A 22237-nucleotide genomic window follows, 5' to 3' on the forward strand; every position below is an offset into this window, starting at 1 on the left:
AACGATTTGTAAAACAATCACGTTGCACCAACAAATAGTATCACAGCCTATAATCCACGTAAAATACGTCCTGAAGAGAGGTATTCACATAAAAATGTCGTTTTAAAACTTGGCAAGCGTGAGTTGGAGAATCATAGCTACTATCTCAACGACTCTCCCTCATTCTCAATGCACAATCGGATCATTTGGATATTCATTGCATTAGCGAGCGACGCCGCATGCGCCAGCAGGGAAAGTGACGAGATCCTTCAGATCGCAAAGCCACGCGCGGAAGTGTGTTGCACGAGCTCCCAAGACAAAGCAAAATGTCCGAGAACTGACTTTGAGTAATGCTCTCCTCTAGCTTAAACTGGCAACAACGGTTTACCTTCACCATCAGCAGCCCGCAACTGATCTGGTTTATGTGATCTTGGTCTTCCCAGGGGGACTTCGATGGACCAGTAAGAGAGACTGCTAGGAGGAAAATTCAACATCAGGTTGCCGTGACTGCCAGCCGAAGCCATGCGCGTTACTGCACCGTACCTTTAAAACAGTACTAAACTACAAAGATCCAAGATATCTATGTCAAAGTCGGCGAGGGAAAGTTCTTCAAAGAGCTTGTAATCTGCATTTTAAAGATGCCAGTGAAGGTAAGCAGAGGCATTTCTGTAACCAGAATCTTGGTCTCCTTCGCCGCTTAGGACGTTACGCCTGGAGAGCTAAACATTATCAGTCTTAATCAGCAGCAGAAGAAATCCTCAACGGGAGAGAGTGAGGAACACGTAAGCAAAACGCATCGCGGCAGTGTCTACATTAAGCTTGCATGTATTACGCTGACCTAAAACTGCAAATATGGCAATGCTTTCCCAGTGGCGACGGACGACTGTTTGAATGCTGTGAACATGGCGGTATCAAGATTTCTGCCTCTGAAACGATAGCCCACTATAAGCCTGACTGATGGAAAGTGTGTTGACCGGGCGGTCTGGAAAGAATTGTTAACAACTCCAGTGCATCGAGACGCACCAGGCAGCAACGATGAAGACCCACGGACTGCCGGCCACCCTGTTCGTCTTAGCCTTCATCGGCAATCTGCTGCAAGCTACAAACGGATACCCCGACAAAGTAACAATAGGTGAGCACCACAATCTTTACTTTGTTACAGTTCATTGGATCTAAGCATGAAATCTCGTAGATTGAACATAGTTTCGGATGCGCAGGAGAAATGTTAGCCAATAACGGCCCTGTAAACATGAGAATATCGACTTCGAGTTCGCTGCGGGGCAGCCAGGGAGGCAGTGCAACATGACCAAACGCAGCCCTTTCCTCGTGATTAGAGCTGATATCTCGGCAGCCTACGTGAAATGTCACAAGGCACAGGAAAGTAACGCATTACCTCCTGGCACTTTTTTGTATTGCGTTTTCGTCATAGTCAAGAGTCATAGCCGTGATCTTTTTCTTTGACATCAAAGGCTTTTTATCATAAACCACCTCGGGTCTTTGTCTCCGCCAGTATCATACCATGACCTACTATGGCTTTTTCAGGCAGCCTCGGGTACACAGAAAAGGCTGCATATCGATGACAGACGGCAACAATAACACCATACAAACATCAATAAATCTGTATTTGAATCTGTATCTGTAACACCTTTTTCTTTATTTAAGTCTGCGGTCGAGCGACCAAATTGTTAAAAAATGTCAGAGATGAAAACGATTACCTTTTTAACCTTTTGTGTGTTAAGTAGTCATTTACATCATAATTTTGAACATTCCATCATACTTGAATACTGAAATCAGGAGTCACACAAATCGAATTCTGGCCGTTGTGTGGTCGCTCAGGGTTCGCCGTCTAAGTGGAAAATTTATTGTTGGAAAAAAAATTCCAACACAATGTGGCTCGGAATGTTTCTTTTTAATTACAGGTATTATCTATATGTATGAGATGCTAAATTGTAAAGCACACAATCAGAAACAGCATGAATCCACAATGAAGATTTGATATATTTCTACATATACGTTTCTAATTCACTATCTTTTTGAATGTGATTTACATTGGAATGCTGACGGGTGAATTCCTTCAACTGAGGACTCGGGAGGCTATTAGCATGTCACCGGCTTGACTTGACAGTCTTTGTGTGCTCGTATAAAAAGGAATGTGCCCACGGGCGCCGAAGTGATTTACGGTAGCCTGCACTGCCATAATCTCCCACGTAAATTATCTCAGGCCCCTGCATACCTTAGAGATGTATGTGAAGGCAGCATCTGTGGGGGAAGCATTGTTTACAATTCTAATATCGTCAGATATGGATCAACTGATAGATAATCATCATCATCAAATATCAACTGATAGATAAACCGGCGATATAGAAAAACCTCATAATATTGCTTATGAGAACATCTTTGTACGGGTGACATTATGACAAAATCCTTTGAAAAGACGGAAAGTCACCCCCTAGGCATACTATTATTGTCCCTAATTACCGGTATTATTATGGGCGGGAAACCACCGGAAGATAATGTACTTCTTATTTGAGAAGGCACCGATTTCCTATATTTTTATTTAATTCTTTTTATTTCAGAATATTTATTCAGCCGACATTTCCTTCAAGATTTTAAGTCTTAGTCATATAACAGTTGTTTTTCTATGGACACAATATGCATGTATGACCTAATACCACAATAAATTACCTGTGAAAGTAACATACCTTTACATAACGTGTATTGATCACAAAAGTATCCTTTGAAATTGAGGTCAAACCTTTACAGTAACTCGTAGAGATTGATTCACGTCGGCAACGACCATCGTTGCGCATCTTCCATATCCTGTATAGAATAACACAAATGGCAATATCTAAGTCTTCTGAGACATTATACATACTCACCAGCATTGCCACACACAGAGTATATTGAAATTGGAGGCTGTACCTCGCCATGATATACTGACTGAACCTTTTGAGCACATGAACTTGACGTTATGCCTCCAGTAGAATCAATAGGGTGATCTTGACCGATTGACCAATATATCAGCAACAACATATCTTACACTAACCCTTTGCGAACTCGTAGCACGTGCAGCAGAAAAAAAAAGTGGAATATGGCTTTATTGGAATGAAATTAAAAATGGTCCATACAAACAATGGACTGTGGCTATAAAAGTGAATTGCAAAAAAGACCCTATGTGATCTAGCAGGTCAAGTAAAAAGTCTGTAAGTGACATGAAAAGAACAAAAAACGTCCTTGCAGTTTCAGAACAAGCTGCTAGGGGGCTAAAACCTTTGTCTCTTCTTCCCATGCATACATGACAGCTACCACTCAAATTTGTAGCCTCCTACGCAGACTTTCTATAACGCCGGCGTATACATTGGTGGGGGGGGGGGGGAGGGGGGTGGATCAAGGCTCTCTTATGCCGGCAAGGGAGTTGTGTAGCCAAGGGAGTTGTGTAGCCGAGGGACGACGTGTAGCCAAGGGACGACGACTCGGCTACACAACTCCCTTGGCTACACAACTCCCTTGCCGACATTAGAGAACCTTGACCCCCAAACCAATATATACACCGCCGGTATAGGAAGTCTGTGAAGGAGGCTATCAAATTTGGAGATCGTTTTAGATTTAGATTAAAAGATACAAACAACTGACGTACTGCTGCAGTATCATAAGAACGCCATAAAGGACTTAAAATCGTATTTTTTCGAGGTATCATCAAAACCTACTTACATACAAAATATCAATGTAACCTATTGAGGAATTCTCGAGTTATTATTTTACACACACACACACACACACACACACTAACACACACACACACGAGCGCGCGCATATACACACATCCACACTCACAGAGAGACAGACAGACAAACATACAAACACAAAAATTCAACATTATTGGCAAAAAAAGTTCTCATTATCACACTATCTATTCTAAGATTTCGTTTCAGTAAAATGTTAAAACAGCTGCGCATTCCCTTTGATAAATCACCTAAGTCAGTTCAATAGTCATAAATAAATATCACCGTATGCTACCCGAGATGAATTGCTCTGGGATTCTGAATTATAGCTCATATCGCCCACAGCACATTTCTTTCACATATAAGAAATCCCACGCAATACGCTGATGTGTCCAAAGCCTGATCCTCGGGCGCAAGCGAGTCTAATTGTGTATTGACCCATGAGTGAGATCAATGAGGTTTGGCCGTGTGAACCACGTATCTCCACCACCAAAGTTTTCCCTGGCTAGACAAGATTTAACGGTGTATCCACGCATGAAGCTGTAGGTTATTATTTCTAACAATATCCTACAGCTTTAGTTATCACCCGATATACTTTCTGAGCATTTGAATAAAGCCTTGCTACAACATCGCATGTAATCCCGTACATTAAGTGCTGTCTACATCTTAACAACTATAATCGGTAAGGCAAGGAATTATGATTGATATTTACTTACTCAAAGGTAATTTGCCTGCATGCAGGACACTGAACCTATTGCTTATCATCGAGCGATTTGTTTTTATCAAAATAGAATAGAATCGTGCTGATTTTTCTTTCAAATAGAAAACGTTGACTTGGCTTTATGTTTTTAGCTGTTTTCATAATATTATGGGTTTTTGTAATCAACTGTTTTTTTTTATATTCGTATTTAATTCACATGAACTTTGTAATGTAAACCGGTCGTGAAATTTCTTTCCTAACCAAATGCAATTTTTTTTTTTTGTTCAGACACTTTGATAGCTCGTCAAACTTCTATTAGATTAAGCCCGGCTATGAAATATTAATGTGACAATACCCTGTCCCGATTAGGCTACCTCCCCATGTGTGAAGCGGTTGATATGAGACTTCTGCAACATACTGACTTATCCCATTTTGGCCTTTGAAATATTGAATATCTTTTACTTCTGCCATCTTCAGATAACGTTGACGATGGAATGGCTACATAATCATTGAAAAAATGCCTACCCACGACTTGATGACATAGCATGTTATACCAACAATTAAACTATTGATTATCAATTAAATCAAATCAAATCAAATCAAATCTAACCCAAAATAACACCAAACGCAAACTGGGTTCAACACAGGCAAGACCTCCATTACTCTACCCCTATGCACAGAGAGATGAGTAAATCTCTTGAGACCTGCAGAAAATGAATGAACCCAATTATGTTTCCTAAAAATATGCATACGCGTCAGGTAATTTGCCGAGGTTGACCACAAATCATGTGTACGGGAAGGCGCTGGCATGTCGGTTTTAATTATTTTCCATATCAACAACCTGCCAGGCCTGCAAATTAAGCATCACTAAGGCTTTACATATGCTTTATCTACGTCTAAATTGTTTGACGCGTCGATTTAATGAGTCAATTTAAAGCATGAGAACAGAAACTTTTTGACAGGCTTGAATAGTTTTTCACCATCCACAACGACATTTGCGGCAAGTTTAAAACCCGTGGATGCAAAACAAATCGATGTGCAATGATGATTTATTGGGGCTGACTATCTAAAACAGCAATTAGTTACGGCGATTCTTTTTATATATAGCATAACAACCATTTCTTCACAGGACCTGTGGTTTGAGAGAATGGTGCATCATTCAGTGACACTGCTTGAGGACAATGCGACAAAAAATACCAGAACAGTTCTTTTAAGAGTGTACCAGGGCTGTCTCCAGCTTTGATTTTTTTCCCGTCCCACTCATTGTTCGGGAGGCAATGTTTTGAATATTAGTTCTATGTTCTATATCTAAGGTTATGTGTCCTAAGGTTATGTCTTTAATGCAACCCCATGGGATAAAGAAAAAGACGCGTGTATTGATGTCTAAGAGTTCCAAATTACATTGTCTCGGTTTGGGAAAACACCGGTGCAAAGGGTAGATGCAGAAAAGTCAAAGCAGCAGCTCCTGTACATCATAATGACATCATTGCTCGTTAATAATTCAATTTCTTGGAGCGTGTGAATAAGGTTTCTGAAACTTTGTGGCCCATATATTTTTTTTAGAGAATTCTGTTCATTTTCATGTAGAATCTTCTTCCATTATTTGCAGAAATGGCTGGTTTTCTTACGACTATCTTGTTTTCAAGTACACATATCTAGTAGGACGGTATATGTGTTGCCCCGTGTCAAGGAATCTGCTGTATTTACGAAGTCACACGTACACGCTGGCGCGCCACTGCCCAACTCTTAAAAGTAGCTGTACCTTCAATAGTATCTATAGATTATTCATTAAGCATAGCTATTTATGGTGTTATGATTCTAAAACCCAAAATTTATATACAGATATACTTCATGAAATATTCAATAAACATTGCGATCTAGTTTTGTCGTAGGCAATCTTAGCCTTGAACCACGGTGACGCTAATATCTTAGTGTGCTCTGATCCTAGGTAATACCTATGCTGATCCCTTGATCCAATATGAGATAAACACAACTAATCTTACTATCTCAAAAGGATTACGTAACCAATTATGTGAGAACAATGATAACTTCGGGCAAATTCATCATAATCTTTACTGTGAAGAAAAAACTTGATAGAAATTGCATTGTCCGTTGACATAGTCAATCACAACAGCAGTGAACTCAAAGTTAAATATTTGACAATGTGTCACGATAAATCATACAGTAATCTTTTTGTTCAATTCTATCAAGTGCAGCAATTGGGTTTTCTTTGGGTGTAGACTGTAGATTGTTTTTCTCGCATCCCTTGATGATAAAATCCTTACAGCCAAAGCTAAGAGCCGAACTCGGGTCAAGGCTGTGACAGGCACGCGTCGTTAAACTTTACTGTTATATCGACATATCGATACTCCAGTAATTACTGTACGGATAGGAAAATGCAATTCGCGCACCTTCCATTGTTTCCTTTTGACCGTCATACGTACATGCTGCCAAAACCATGAATATGTACACAATTTTCTAAAATCTATACTGCACGGAATGACAATTTGTGGGTGGCAAACATCTAAGACAGGTAACAAAATAAACCCAAGATCTGCTTGGGAGGGCAGCTTTTAAACAGGTAGACGTATAAGGGATAACGTAAATGACAGTGTATAACACTGCCCTGCATTTAGTAGACAATTTTGAACGCAAGCGGCTGGCACATAGGAGGAAGGAAACATGGCTCCTACAAGAAGTGACCATGCGTTGTCATGCTGTCGTTGGTGGTGCTCTTACGGTTATTTGATACAATTGTCAGGTATAGGTAATTTAAAAATGAAACGTTTTCCTTTTCTGATCTGTTTACTTGAAATAGCGAATCAACCAATTATGAAGATCATTTGCACCAGGACAATAGATATCTTGATGCAGTTAGATTCATGGCGGAATGCAGTTATAGTCATGGTGGGCGTTAGATAGGCATCTTCTCTAAGAGTTGTGTCCCAGCGCCAACACCTTCACCGCCTGTTATAAATGCACGGTGATCCTACCAACGGCTGGGAAATTAGGTATTGATGCTGCCTGGTCGTGCGTGCGACTGTCAACCCCTGTATACCGTACAATGAATGAAGTCCTCTGGAAACTGGACCTCTGTAATTACAGCTTAACAACATGATGGACAAGTTTCATACGCTAGTAATCACCCGCCGAAATTGCCTCGGTGACTCGTTTGTTCCGCCACTGAATGACCGTCCACCTTCCGCCAGACTCTCTCTTGCCAATCACTCGAATATAACTTTGGGGATCGGGACATTAATCCTTACTACATACCAGAGTCCTACAGGCTGTAATATTGTACCGGCCTTTAGTATGGTGCCGGCGTAGGAAGTTAATTTGGCAAATGTTGCAGTTACGGCTGCGGAATTAACATTACCTCTTCAACCTGGCTGATCTTATGAGCTTTGTTAACCTTAGAGAGTTTGAAAAGGTCGTGTCAGCTGGAAATGCCATCAATCATAGATGGAAGGCCCTGCGAGGGCCACGAAGAGTCGGGGGCAGGCACACACAAGTAAATCTCCCAGGGACTTCAGAAGGAGCGGGTTGTCACCTTCGAGACGCCCTAAGGAGTAAAATCGATGGATCCATCAAGGCATGACGGACTTACACATGTATGTATGTATGGCGCAGACATGAGAAGGACTCTCATACGGAAACACATTATCCTCTAGGATTGTCCCGATGAACTCTTCAAGCCCTAGTGAGATTTCTTTCTAAATTCTCCCAGTACCAAAAGTTTTGGCATTAAAGGCTAATTGAAAAAAATTGATTATTTCTAACAAAAGAGCTGCTTTGACCAATTAGTGCAATTATTCATACCATGGATCATAGCGCGTGTCAATAATAGCCCTTTGGCGTAGAATACCTATTACCATTGTGCAAGAAGAATCGTTTTCTAATGCGTTTCCTGCCAATGTCGACTTTTAATCCTCCTTCAAAATGCAATATCTTAAATAAGTTAATAAGCAAAGTGCCGATTCAAGTATGTCTAAGTTCGTGTATGGGTAACGATATACAAGTAGCCAGATATTTTTTTTTTGATCTAGAATAAAATAATAAATACGTTCAGTCCTACGCTCGACTGAAAACAGCTAACATGAGAACCTACGCCAATGTCGAACTTCGTTATTCAATACGGCGTAATGCCAGTCTTAATTGCGAGGACATGTAGGAAATTACTTCACATCAATTTGGATTAAGATGACGATGATGTATGCGTGTGTGTCAGGGTGCGCCCAGAAATGTCAATAGGGCGGGGATGGAGGTCATCTAGACCATTAAAAATGAATCAGCCTGGACCCACAGAATGTACGGAAATCGAATATATCCCCACTGAGTTACTGATATGATCTTGTGGTCTACCACAGCGACTTTTTTTTTACTTTGTGTTTTAGTAGAGAGCAGTATATAAAATTATATATGACATAACAACTATGTTGACTATAGTGATAGCTCGTTTTCCCACAAGCCTCTCTCTATATATTTTTAGATTATACTGTAGTCTATATACATACAAATATAAACATTTACATAACCTATATATAACCAATATGTATCACAATAATAACTAATAACATAACAAATGTATGGCTTTATTTAATTACCTTCGCGACGAATGGTTTCGTCGAGTAGGTTATTCGATGGTGCTTGTCTGTGTGTCTGTTAGTGAACAGAATAAGTCGAGAACGCCTGGATGGTTTGTTGTCGTAGTTGGTGTGTCGGTGTGTATGTGGCAAATCTCAAGATGATTAGATTTTGGGCGAAGTGTTTTGCATAATTAACGAGAAAAGTGTAAAAATGTGTTCAATTGTATGCTTTACTATGCGTTCTGGTTGCGACGTGTGGGCTGTATTGTTTCAGGGGATATTGATACGGGTAGATGGGGGGCAAAGTTGGTCATGAGGGGTCATGAGGGGTCATGAGGCAGGCAGGAAACGTCAGTTACATGTACTGCCAGGGACAAATTGGCTATCAGCCAGCTGTAGGGCAGATACAAGAGATAGGCTTGCCCATATAGGCAGTAATGCTTTAAAGCACTAAAACAAGGGCTCAGAAAAGGATTCACCTTAATTGCAAGCCCCAAAAATTCTTATGCACCAGAAAGCCACATCTGTCTACTTTAGAATCATGCAAAGAAAATAGACAGTTGACCAGCTCGTTCTCTCGTAACAGCTGACAGACGAAAACAATCGTCAACTTTGACCTACTCCCAGCCTGGAAGAGTCCACTCGGAGCATGTGAAACCAAACCACAAAGATATCTCCTTACACCAATTAAAAGACTGAAACATACAAATTTTGACCAAAGTTGGATATACACGGCCTTATATGAGTAAGAACAGTCATTAATGCAGTGCCACAGCATGGGAATACCGAGCATGTCTGTGTGTCTGTTAGTGAACACGATAAGTCGAGAATTCTTGGAAGGATTGTCTTGGTATTTGGTATGTTGGTAGGTCTCGATGAAACCTGAAAATGACTAGATTTTGGGCCCCCTATCGGCTTGTTACGGTACTGCAGCGGAACTTCCTGTTATGATATCTCGTGTTGTGGACATGCTATGGAACTGATTTTTGAGTGGTAGATAGCTCGTTGGGCAGAGAGTAAGTGGTATAGGTTTGGGCCCCCTAGCAACTTTTTTGGAACTGCAGGGGTAGGTTTTGCTTCAGACTTTGAAAGGGAATAACTCAAGAAGGGCTTGATGGAAGGTCATGATTTTTTGCATGTACATAGCTTGAGCGATGATGTACATGATTGGATACTTATTATGCAAATCAGTAACTAATTTGCATAATTAATGAGGAAAGTTTATACATTCATCAATTTCCATGATAGGACTCGCAAACATGTGACATATGTAACTGAGGAAGAGAGAAATATTAATAGATATCAGCTATGCAAATGAGAACCTCATTTACATAATTAATGAGAAAATAATATAACTCGAGATGGGCTTGATGGATGGTCATGATTTTTGGTATGTAGATAGCTTATGTGATGCTTTGTATGATTGGATGATAATTATGCAAATCAGATTATAATTAATGAGGCAATTTTAAAAACCTGCTGTGTTCCATGATATGACTATTCAAATATGTGACATTTGTAACTGAGGAAGAGAGGAATGTCAATAGATAGAAATTATGCAAATGTAGGCCTAATTTGCATAATTCATGAGAAACTACTATCATTCCATACTAGTAAATAACGGCAATTTCATACTTGTTGCATTTAGAAGTTGTGTGAATGTGAACACCATTGAATCAAATTATGCTACTAAGGAGCTTATTTGCATTATTGATGAAAAATGTTAGCATAACCTTCTTTGTTAAGCTCATAATCATAACAAGGAGGTTTGGACAACTTATGTTATTTGGGTGAGGAGGATCAACTGGTATGATTTTTGATTGATGAAAAACACTCCTAATACGTCAGTCATAAAGGTCAAAATCATTTCGCGAAGGTATGAGATCATAGAACTCTTGTTTTGCCATGCATAGGGCTTAAAAACAGTCAACGTATTGTATGTCATGAAATGCAATGTCAAGAAGAAAGATGCCTTCTCTAATTAAGGTCGTATAGTCTTGTTACATGTATCATAAAATGTGAGCTATTGGTGGTAGCATTTACAAGCATGCTTTATATGTAACAACAATAAATATTGCTGGATTAGCAACTTTTATTGCATAGGGAAATATATTCAAGCGAATAGATACAATAGATAAGGATTATGACAGTGTCACATTAATATCGATGCAAAGATGACACGTAATTAGTGTAATATCGTCACTATCTTAGGCAATTATACCATCTCCTGTTTTGACATATTACTAGTAAGTATGGTTCGTTACACTTTCATTTCATACTTCACTACACATGCTAAGTGTAATTCAGATTTAGAGTGAAAAATATTCATGGCTTAAAGGAGATAGTATACTGGCATCATTAGCAATTGTGACACGTTATATTTCGTAAGCATATATTTACCACCCCAACATCTGCGTACTAGTATAATGTATGTGTATTTAATGATATTCTAAAATGTGTCAAATAGGGGTATTTGTCAGCCTCAAGCTTCCGAACTAGGCAAGATGGATATTATAGACATCTTCTTTCATCTCAACAAAATTGGTTTCCGGAAAGTGACAGCTTGACGAATGACTGGCGTGGGGTGTTTCTGATCTCTGAAGAAAAAAAGACTCTTTGAAGAAAAAAAGACTAATAGAGGGTGGAATTTTCTTGCAGCTACGGCGTGCATAAAAGAAAAACTTTGATATGCTGGTGTGTTAGGCCGAGATGTGGTTTTAGAATTATTCTAGAATATAGCAGAATACCAAGAGTAAACAAATCGCATATCTATTATACAGCTGCATGCAAAAATTCCTCACTGTACCATAGGTACGTGTTATATAAATACAATATAAAAATTACAGTTAAATTTTCCAGAATTCACTATAGCTAACTCATTGCTGCCTTGTAGGCTCAACATTTCCAGACATGACTAGAGACATCCGCATTGCAAAAAAATCACATCTTCATTTACGATTCAATACACGTAGACGTTTTAATCTCAAATCATTATTTATATACTCTTCTCATTTTGAGTAAGCAATTCCTGTAAGCTAGGGTAGAAATTAATCATCCTTAGGGCCTGGCCTAATTGTAAAAAAAACAACAGCAGTGCAAAATTGGAAACCACAGAGAATTAACAAGTCATCCGAATTGAGTTTCCGTATACACATCAATTTTACTTTATTTGTTAGAGTTGCTTTCAAAAAAGTACGTCAGTAAGCTGTAATGGAAAAAGTTGTGTTATCAATCCTTTAGAAGTATTTTCTCTGCAAAAAACAACCCATCATCCAGCCCATCTTTATTCACATAGCGGTAGTATTATTCACAGACGGTACAGGTGCAGGTTCGATTCTTCAATGTTTCTTGCATTTTGGTTGCACCTTAAATGTAAATCAGCGCAATCAATCAATGTCAACACCTGGAGATTTCTACCTAACTGAGCTGTAGGTCAAGAATTGGATGCTCTCCTAGTAGTCAAGTAATTGTTTTAACCCGAAAAAAGCTAATGGTGACGTTCCCTCAGGATAATTGAATTCCGTAAAACAATCAAGCTTCATCGATGAGTTTTTGCCAGGCTTCATTTTTCACTTGAAATAGAAAAATTAGTTAGTCTATTGTATAAGTAGAATACTAACTGCATAGCTGATATATTCTGATGGTATTGCATTATTTGTTAACTACATTGCTCTTATCATCGTCATAGTTTACTAGTTAAAGTAACATAGTCATAGTTTATAGCTGAGTCAAAATCATTGAATGAATGGATGAATGTAGGTATATTTGATCATTTGGATTCTATTTGAAAAGTACATAGCAGCAATAGAGCTGAATTGCGTACTTTTTACATATGTTAATTAAAACTTACCGGTTTACAATAATATGATCATTCCTATTTAACAATATACATATGCTACAATCACAAGTTAACGCTACCTTAAAACAGGTAGGTTGTAAGACTGATACGTCGGGGTTTATAGTACAAACATAACACCTCATAGAAATGCAATGTCTTTTAGCTCATGCGGCATTCCAAGCAACACTAATACATGAACGTGGTATCGGTCTTTGCACTGACTCCATCGCATTAGTCAAGTGCAGGCGAATATAATTGAAATCCTTTAACACTTTACATTCGTCACATTTGTATTCTTTATTAGTCTTAAGATATAAACCCTAATTCAACGCACAACCGTGGATGATGAATCCATGCCGACCTGGCAGCTGTAATGCTGTTAGTTCCATAAGAGATTAGACAAATATATCCTAAAATGTTGAGGTCCCCATTCTACTTGACGGCGATCACGCTGCGCTCTTGCTACGACCTACCTTGATTTTGTCTTACCCTTAACGTAATAATAATGGGCTATCCTACAATGTGTATAAGTATGACCGAAAAGGCAACAAAACACAGAAAGCGAAAAAGATTATTTTATTTTCCTATGAGATTCGTTGAGCGCTCTGTCAAATCTTACGTCACAGAGAACGTGACGAGGGTGACACAAATATCACACTGGGACTTCTATGATGCATTTTTAACATACTTGACATTACCATAAACATGATGTCAAGGGCAAGTTTTCCGATGTCCACCCTATGTAGAACTAGTGCAGCATACAACAGTAGACCATTGATACATATCAGTTTGGTGACACTAAATATCATTTATTGTCTGAGAAAATGTGGTAAGAATTCCATTTGTCTTATTATATTGACTTTGACCCTGAAAGTGCTGTGCCTAATGCCTATGTTTTGGCAAGTGTCTAAAAGACTACCCACCCAGAAAATAAATGGCAGTTTCCTACAGCAGGCGAACGAAGGGTAACCTTACGACCCAAACATATGGAGCCCACAATAACACGGCCATTTATCAGTATCATACCATACCTTAACTACATTGCTTTATAATTAGGTAACACACAGATGTGAAAACATGACAATGTACTGTGGTCGTAAGATATAGTGTCCCAAAGGCCAGAGTGACCCTTAGCCAAGTCTAGCTTTCTTACCACGCACGTTGAATGCAGACTGAAGTAGAATGATAAGGACTGGCTAAAACCCCTCTTGGGTTGTCTGGGTAGAGATTTCATGCATAAGTAGCTAGTCTGTGAAATGAGTGAAGAAACCGGATCAAAGGCTTAGTGTATGTAGTAGATAATCCTTTGGACGCATTCAGTGTTTATGGCTCCTCATCGAGTGAAGAATGCAATGGCATGGTACACGATTATTTCTTTAGTTGTTAAGTCAGAGCACGTTTCTTCATGATATTTACAAAGGTCTCACGAGTGAATCCATTGCAAGTAGTTAAATCATTTTCTTAAAAGAAGTGGAGCGAAGTAGTAAAATCGCCTCGGGCTCATGCAAATGAGTATAGAGTGTGCGCTACCATCCATTTTAGAAAGGCTGAGGCACCTATAATCTAGGAACCCTTAAGTCCTAGTGGGCGTAAAGATCGCGTAAAACGGAAAAATCTGAAAGGTCAATGCCATGGACACGACCATGGTAGTTCTGTCTGGAAACCATCAAAAGCACCTAACATTTGGAGACATGGTTTCAATTACATGGCCTAGTTAAAATCTAACACCTGTACCTAATTACGTTAACAAAGTATTAACACATATGACTTCATCAACCATGACGCAATCAGTGCTTTTCCAAAACAAATGTACATAGCAAAATGAATGGCGATAAATGACTGATATAAATAAAGTATTCTTTAATTATTACAAACATCAATAATGTTGCCTACGGCAGGTCATAGCAGCTATCTTTTATGTCAAACAATTGTGATGACGCAGTGAATTATTAAATCAATCATAACAAATCTCCAAATAAGCATAAGATTTACATTATCTTTCTGCCCGAATATCTATTGACCATCAATAACATTAAATCCCATAGCCATTAGCGTTTATGTTTGTTGCCGTTTTTTTTCTCTCAAAACCAATTGGTAATGTGAATTAAGTTACATTTTGATGTATGTTTTAACTTCAGTGTCTAATCAACTTTTTTGAGGACATGTCAATGTATAAATCTAACCTATAGGCTCTTGGAAACCATCATTCCTCGCTCTCAATTTTAACCATGAGTAGGAATAATTTTCAATTCTGAAAAGATCATATATTGCATGGGCACTTTTATAGAAGAGGTTACCCACGATCTTATATGAAAAATAGATAAATACTCTGGATGCCTAAGTATGGGTATTTGTTTGTTTATTTGTGTGATTGTGTTGAGCAACCTCGACAGACTCTTACCTACAAAACAGAAAATATAAAACATGTTGATACTGTTTCTTGCTAGGTTTCATTTTTTTCAGAAATATCCTTCTTTTATGTCCAAGCTCTTGAAGACTATTCACGGTCGCATAGACGTTTCTAATGCACGGAAACTTTTCCATTAACCTAGATAACAGGTTGCGCATGTCCTATTATTCCTTAGTAGAGTTCTAATAGTCTACTTTGGCCTGCAGATTTTTGTTTACAATTCTTGACAACCTATATGCTCAGCCACTCTGCGATTCAAGTGTCCCTTTTCTGTAGGAGTGTTTTGTGACTTGCAATTCTCCTACCCTTTGCTCTATACATATTTCTTTGCTCAATGGGGTTTCCATATGTTCTGGTATTCTTCCCAGAAAATTGGATCTTACCACCATGGGCGGATTTCCAGACGGCATTCTTAACGTTAATGGCCACTGGCGCTCTTTTTTTTCTGTGCTGGGAAGTTTTCGCCGTATGTCATTGAGTCTTCCCAAGATCCAATTACAACACAACTAGAGTCTGCTTGCCTTTTGCAAGCTGAATGTGAATAACTCACGGTGTGTACCAACTAGTCCATTATTGTAGGGTAGTCGTTTTTCTTTTAAATACTTGTTCTTATTGTCGCATTTGAAAAGTCGTCTGATGATAAAAAAGAGATGATCACTACAACGGAAACAGTGGATTGTAAAAGTCAACAATGACACAAATGGGAATAGGATAGAGATGTATGCAGTTCATTAGGTGTATTCTCGAAGAGTATGCATAGACAGATAAAACATGTTTTTAAAACCTATCCACTACAATGCACAAATGCTCAGCAATTATCAAAGTACCAGTATAAAAGATGATCTTGATAAAGAAACGACCAAGCATCGTCCGACAATGATTTTTCACAACCACGTCGAAGAATAGATCATTAACCCTTAAAAAGGAATTATCTTATTACGAAGATATCTTCCAAACCAATACACGGCGGTCCTCATTTATTACGACGCTTGTGCATGGCAGGTGTTGAAAGAAGTCCTACAGGACCAGCAAAGAAATCTCATAATCTAAGTACGCAGAGCGTTCACGTGCATGAAGTAAGAAATGTGCCCCCCCTATCCTCAAGAGAGCAATCGGTAACAGCTAACGACAAGGTGCATACAACGGGATCTATCTAGAAATGTACAAGGGATGTCTAGTAGTAGGAAGGAAAATACAGTGGGCTGTATTTTAACTTTCTTAGCATAACACCGTATACTTCTCATCAATTGCGTATATATATATAACCTCGTCTCTTGGTGAATTCAAAATTTCACAAAAACAAATAATTCATTTCATCAAGCAGAACTTTTGAGATAAATATGTACTAGATAGTATGGTACCTCCCGTGTATGTTACAGTTGAGTGACTTTGATCAAATACAATTTCATCTTTTATCATAATGACTGAGATGGGTTCATCATATTCCCGACACAATACTGAGTAAATGCTTTGCATTACATTGAATCCCCAATTTTGGCCAGAGCAGGAGTTGGCTTCCATAGATGTTTAGAATAACTGATATCTTTATCCATTTCAATTGAATATGGATCCACTGTGATTATGGTAGTAAAGCCAGGCAATCATTTTTTACGAATTATGGTATATATGGTAGTCATATCACAATAAATGAGGACAGTATTATGGCTTAATGTGGAGCCGAGTTTAGAGAAACCGCAAGTAAAGGATTTATGTGATTATGATATCAAGAACTTCCACCATTACGGAATCCAATTTTCCCGTTATACATTATTAGATTCTCGTTATATCGTGCCGTATATCAAATTGATATTCTAATTATCTCACAGGTATAATATGCATGGCGCATATAAACTTAAAGCCACAAAAAGGAAAAGTATATCATTCTCATCACGAAGTTTTTGCTCTTAATCCCAGATTACCTGCTAGTGTCTGCTTTAATGCTTTAAGTTTTTATCATTCCGCGTGAAACATCTTCATTAGCGATTCCATTCCTGCATTTCACAATCTCATCCTGCGATCCTCGGGGCAAGCTTACACACACCTCTCTGCACAGCTTGAATATTACACAGACAGTAGTGGGATGAACGGCAAGTAAGATTACCGGGAAGCATGGGTTTAACATACAGACTGAGATCCTTCTGGCGTTAACGGGATGCAGACATCACAGTAGTTCCGCCCACGGGATGGATGAAATGGTCGTTTACTTTGTTCATCATTCACGTTGCTGCAACGTATGAAGCCGGCATGTTTGTGGACCAGATGTACAGTATGTTTTTAAACATCTAATAGACCACAGGGAATATTTCATCTCTGGGAAAACTAGACGAATAATTATGTACGACCGGGAGATTATAGTGTGGTTGCGCGTGAAAGAAAGGATCCAACAAAAAAAGCGTGGTCACTTTCCGTGAAATCATGGAAAGCAGAAAGCCAGTTTATTTGCATGCGATCACATGGTTATATATCAAACACGATAATCTAAATCATATGCAATTTGACTGCCGAAGCCCAGAACAAATGCTCAGAAAAAAAGCTCTTTGTACAGAATGTCCATGCAGCACCTGAAATGGTTTGAAACTGTAATGCTATTAGATATTTTTCACACTGAATATGGACTTCAAGCAGTCTTATCTCTCTTTATCATTTATGAACATGTTTATTCTGTATATATTATGTTCCTGTGTGAAAAGTAGTTTTGCCCAGTTATGTCTGTTGATGACGACCACAGGAAGAGTAGCTGCAATTGTGTAATTGTATATACTATAGTTAACATATTGTGGATCTAAATAAACTCAAACTCAGAGTATGTATGGCCCTTGTCTAGCCACTTATTATGCGGTATATGTACGTCAAGGTTCTATAGTTATGACGTCAGATTGACATTTTATATGTCACAACACATTTTATGATCAGAGTTAGATATTAAGCCATACAATGTCAAAATACGCAGTCTGATATTACGATATTCATTAATAATTCATAAGACGTGATGAATTTCATGATCTCCTTCAGGCAAAAGCACATTATATGTTGCCCCATCTCATGCTGATATCGACATTTGTGCCGACATGATACATACACTATTTCTATATTTCATACAGACGTTAGATATTCACTGTACGCAAAGATGACACATAACTGGTAGTAAAATTCTGACAGTAATAGCGATACATATTAACACCTCGTAATTACTTGCTAAATATTTCCCACAGTAATTATACTTTAAGCCTCCTAAGTATTGATTTATATTCCAATAAGCGTCGTGATATTACGAGAAGCTTTAAGGTCGGTTTGAGGACAGACGTGTTAGTCCAATAGATCTGAGTATTGAACAACTTTTGGTAACCTAGAAGCAAAACTGATCAAATACCTTCACACAGTTAGGGCGTTGTTAACTTTTTTTTATGGTGTATAGATATAAAATATAATACATACAGGACGATTTAGATTTTCATTTAGATCTATTTTCTCTCTGGTTGTGCAAATAAGTAGCGTTGAAAATGGCATTGGTCGTGATAACTCCTACTGGGTTCGCATGCAAGCACTGTCCTAATAAGCATGACTGCGCTGGTAGTATAAATCCTAAGCTGGTAGAAAATAATGGTAGTAGCTTTCTACGGCTAAATTTCTTTCAAATCTTCTTGACTCATAAAAAGGGGAAACGACGCCATTACTGGTACCAAACTTGCCGTTCGCAATTGCACGAAGGTGGCAAACTACGATTTGTCTTAGTTTCTAGTCTAATGAAACTACGGTGACATAATTCAGATACGTTTCAATACCAGAGGTTTCCAGCAATCATGTAATAGAGAAAGTCAAAATCAAATCAAAATACAATCTACGTGGCAAGATTAATTATGTAGGAGTACGGTCGCCCACAAATCGTCTTCTTCGCTAATTAGACATGACTTTACCTATGAGGCATAGTTCTGCTGCTGACATGAAACATGGGTGCGTTGGAAGTGCTTCTCGACATCAGATGAAGAATAGCTTTAACAGTTAACAGTTCTAGAAATCTCTTCATGGCAAGCTGTGAGTTATATATGGACACACGTACCTATCGTTTGGGATACGCTGCTGTATTGCCTCTCAAGCAGCAATGTTTCGAAAATTACATTTTTAAAACTAACTGGAAAATTTGAAATTACGACAAATCTAAAATATAAGATTTATATTTTAGCTACGTGTTCGAAACAGGTGACAGTGTATATGAGTATGATATAATGTACCTTATAATATTCACTAAATGACGGGTTGATCATAAAAATGCATATTACGCATTACGTCATCAAAATGCATATTACTTTTTCACATGGACTAGCTGTAGCCATATTCTCAAATTTCAAGTAATCAACGTTAGAACACTCAGATACATTCAAATATTCATACTCTCCCCGCACCATCCCACAGTGAAACGCCCTGCCTGGCGCGGTTGTGACGGCTCCCACCGTTGAGTCGTTTCGCGCCAGGCTGGAGGCCTGCCCGCCTTAGCCTGAGACTTCCTCCCCCCTACTTTGCCCCTCGCGGGGTCATCTTGGGGTATCTTAAGTTGAAGTTGAAGTAATATACCCAGCGCTCTCAATATTGTAAATATATCTATGTTTGTTCATTTCACTTATCCATAACGGTGATGGCTACTGCATCTGTGGATAGCACGTTTATATTTCATACATTTAAATCATCCTTAATTAAGAAGAATACGAAGCAAACAATACTCCGAATGTAGTCCAAATGTTGACGTATTGTTGGTTGCAATATAAATAAGACAGGCTATCAAGGCGTCAGAAAGCGTATCAACTGAATGAGTCGTACGTCAGTGCAGCTTATCTCAGGGAAAACAGTCGGAGCTTCGTTGGGTTTACGTTTTTTTTTAAACTTCAAACGATGGCATATGCGTCATATCCATAAATCTTGCTCCAATCCGAGTTCCTAATATCTGGGGAAAAATACGCCTTCGATTGTTTCCAGCTTTGACCCCTAAAATTGCTTTTATCAACTATGTAGTAAAAGATACATAAAACTATATCACAAAACTGTAAAATTCCTCATGCGTTTATGTTCACATCGATCCAGAAAATAAAAGTGTGATGAAAAAATACGAAAGAGGTGAAGGAAAACTGACGGTTCCCTTTCAGCAACTCCTGGCGATGAATGTATTTTTTTGGAAAAGAAACTATATTAAACTCAACTGGGGTCAGAAAAGGCACTCCAATCACTTACAGCGCAAGTGGAAATTGCTTCTATCGACCAAGACCTAATACAGTTCCTGGCAGCGGCAGCGAATTTTCGTCTTTCAAAGGCCAAAGATGACAACAAGGAGGTGAATTTTCCCCTTTACCAACAATACATAGAAACATTATTCTTATTTTCTCCATGGAGCTTTTTACTCTTCATTTCTGCGAGGTTTGATCACTTCTGTAACAAAGGATAAGGCAATAACTGGTCTGTCAATACTTATTTGTGCAGAGGGACAACTTTAAGCTGAAGAAAGCTGACATCGTTGTTATATTTGGCAACATACAGAGAAGCAACAAAAACAAACTAATAGACTACTTTTTGTGTGTGTTTGGGTGTTAAAGTCACCATAATAGAGTGTTCTGGTTTGGTTAATAACAATTTTGAATCCAAGAACGTAATTGTATTGGTAACTTGACCTTGAACCTAGACTAGGCTAGGCAGCCGTTGCATTATACAACATCTATATTCTGGTAACCCCTAGTGTTGACAGCCACTCGAAAGGAGAATGGCAAGTCTACAACCCCCTAGTACCCTTCAGATTAATTACAGCCAGGTGTAACATCATATCACGCACAACCATTGGACCAACTTCAACTTGACGGCTTATAAGATCAATTAAGAAACCTTTGGTTGAGCTTAAAAATTACCTTAAAGTTTTGCAGTGTGGATTATAAATGGTTCACCTATCTGTCCATCTGTGAATACTTCTTACAAATTTAGTTGATTCTGAACGCTTATTGTCTAAAAGATCACATCTTTTAGAAAATAACACTCTCCTCTGGACGTGTGTATCCCTTTAACAAAGGTTACTTGCTACTCAGTTCTTGATGCAAATACACTTTTTTTCATTTCTTTATCAAGATTGACCTCACCACTTACTGTACTGTTTAGAACGTTGATATTATCTATTGATTCTCAGCCTTAGCTATCTTTATCAACCAGGCTTCCTTTATCAACCAGACTTTATTTCTAAGACATTCCTTGTCTAGACATATTGATATATGGATATATTGACTCATTATTATACACAGTAGGGTTTATCTCCCACAAGAATCTAGTTGAATATACGTTAACACGAAGGCAACTTTAATCGAATGCATTTGAACTAAGTGTTGTCGAATATAACGCTTTGCGTCATATAAAACCTTGATCGAAATTCTATATTTTACACATATGGGATGGCTCTATTGTCAACCTTCTAAGGTATTTCTATGTCTCTGGATATCATGGAAACATTGTAACAAAGAAGTTCAATCTACCAGAAGATAGATGATCAACTGTTCTGTGAGTCACAATGGTCACTGCAGGCATGATCTCCACAGCTATCCTAACCGTTAATTAAGAACCAATCTCGACACAATCAATTGGGACAATACGAAAAGGGAAAAGAATTAGGGATGTTTTCCTTTTACAATGTCTGTTGGATTATATCGATCGGTTTAATCTAACTTTCCGCTTTGGCAATCCACTTTAATGGCTTCCCACTTTTACAACTGAAGAAAATGAAACTCTCTGCTGCCAAAACATAAATAAGCAGACTTTATTATAACAGTAAGCATTTTCTTGAAACTTTAAGTGAAACTTTTTTATCCCTTTGACTGTACGAGATGCTTAATCGATTTATATGGGTGAGATTAATTGTCAATGTAGTAAACGACTGGTGGAAGCGGTTAGTTGAGCTGTAAGTAACTTCGAGAACATGCTGTGGGATTGGGGAAGAATTTAAATATTCGGTCTAGCAATCTCTAAGTTCTTGTAGAAACA

The 22237-nt window shown here is 38.4% G+C and overlaps 1 protein-coding gene across 3 annotated transcripts in view; it reads left to right on the forward strand.

Moving 5' to 3' along the window:
* The first annotated feature begins 231 nt into the window (after positions 1-231).
* LOC136448560 (glutamate receptor ionotropic, delta-1-like) overlaps positions 232-22237 on the forward strand; it is a 48491-nt gene continuing 26485 nt past the window's right edge. For 2 of the 3 annotated variants that reach the window (XM_066448170.1, XM_066448173.1), the window contains exon 1: positions 232-1111. In XM_066448170.1, coding sequence (XP_066304267.1) covers positions 1015-1111 — 97 coding nt within the window. In that variant the 5' untranslated portion in view covers positions 232-1014. The remainder of the gene's footprint in view (positions 1112-22237) is intronic. The other variant, XM_066448172.1, reaches the window with a different exon arrangement.

The sequence above is a fragment of the Branchiostoma lanceolatum genome, chromosome 14 (assembly GCF_035083965.1).
Source record: "Branchiostoma lanceolatum isolate klBraLanc5 chromosome 14, klBraLanc5.hap2, whole genome shotgun sequence".
In the NCBI taxonomy this organism is placed as follows: domain Eukaryota; kingdom Metazoa; phylum Chordata; class Leptocardii; order Amphioxiformes; family Branchiostomatidae; genus Branchiostoma; species Branchiostoma lanceolatum.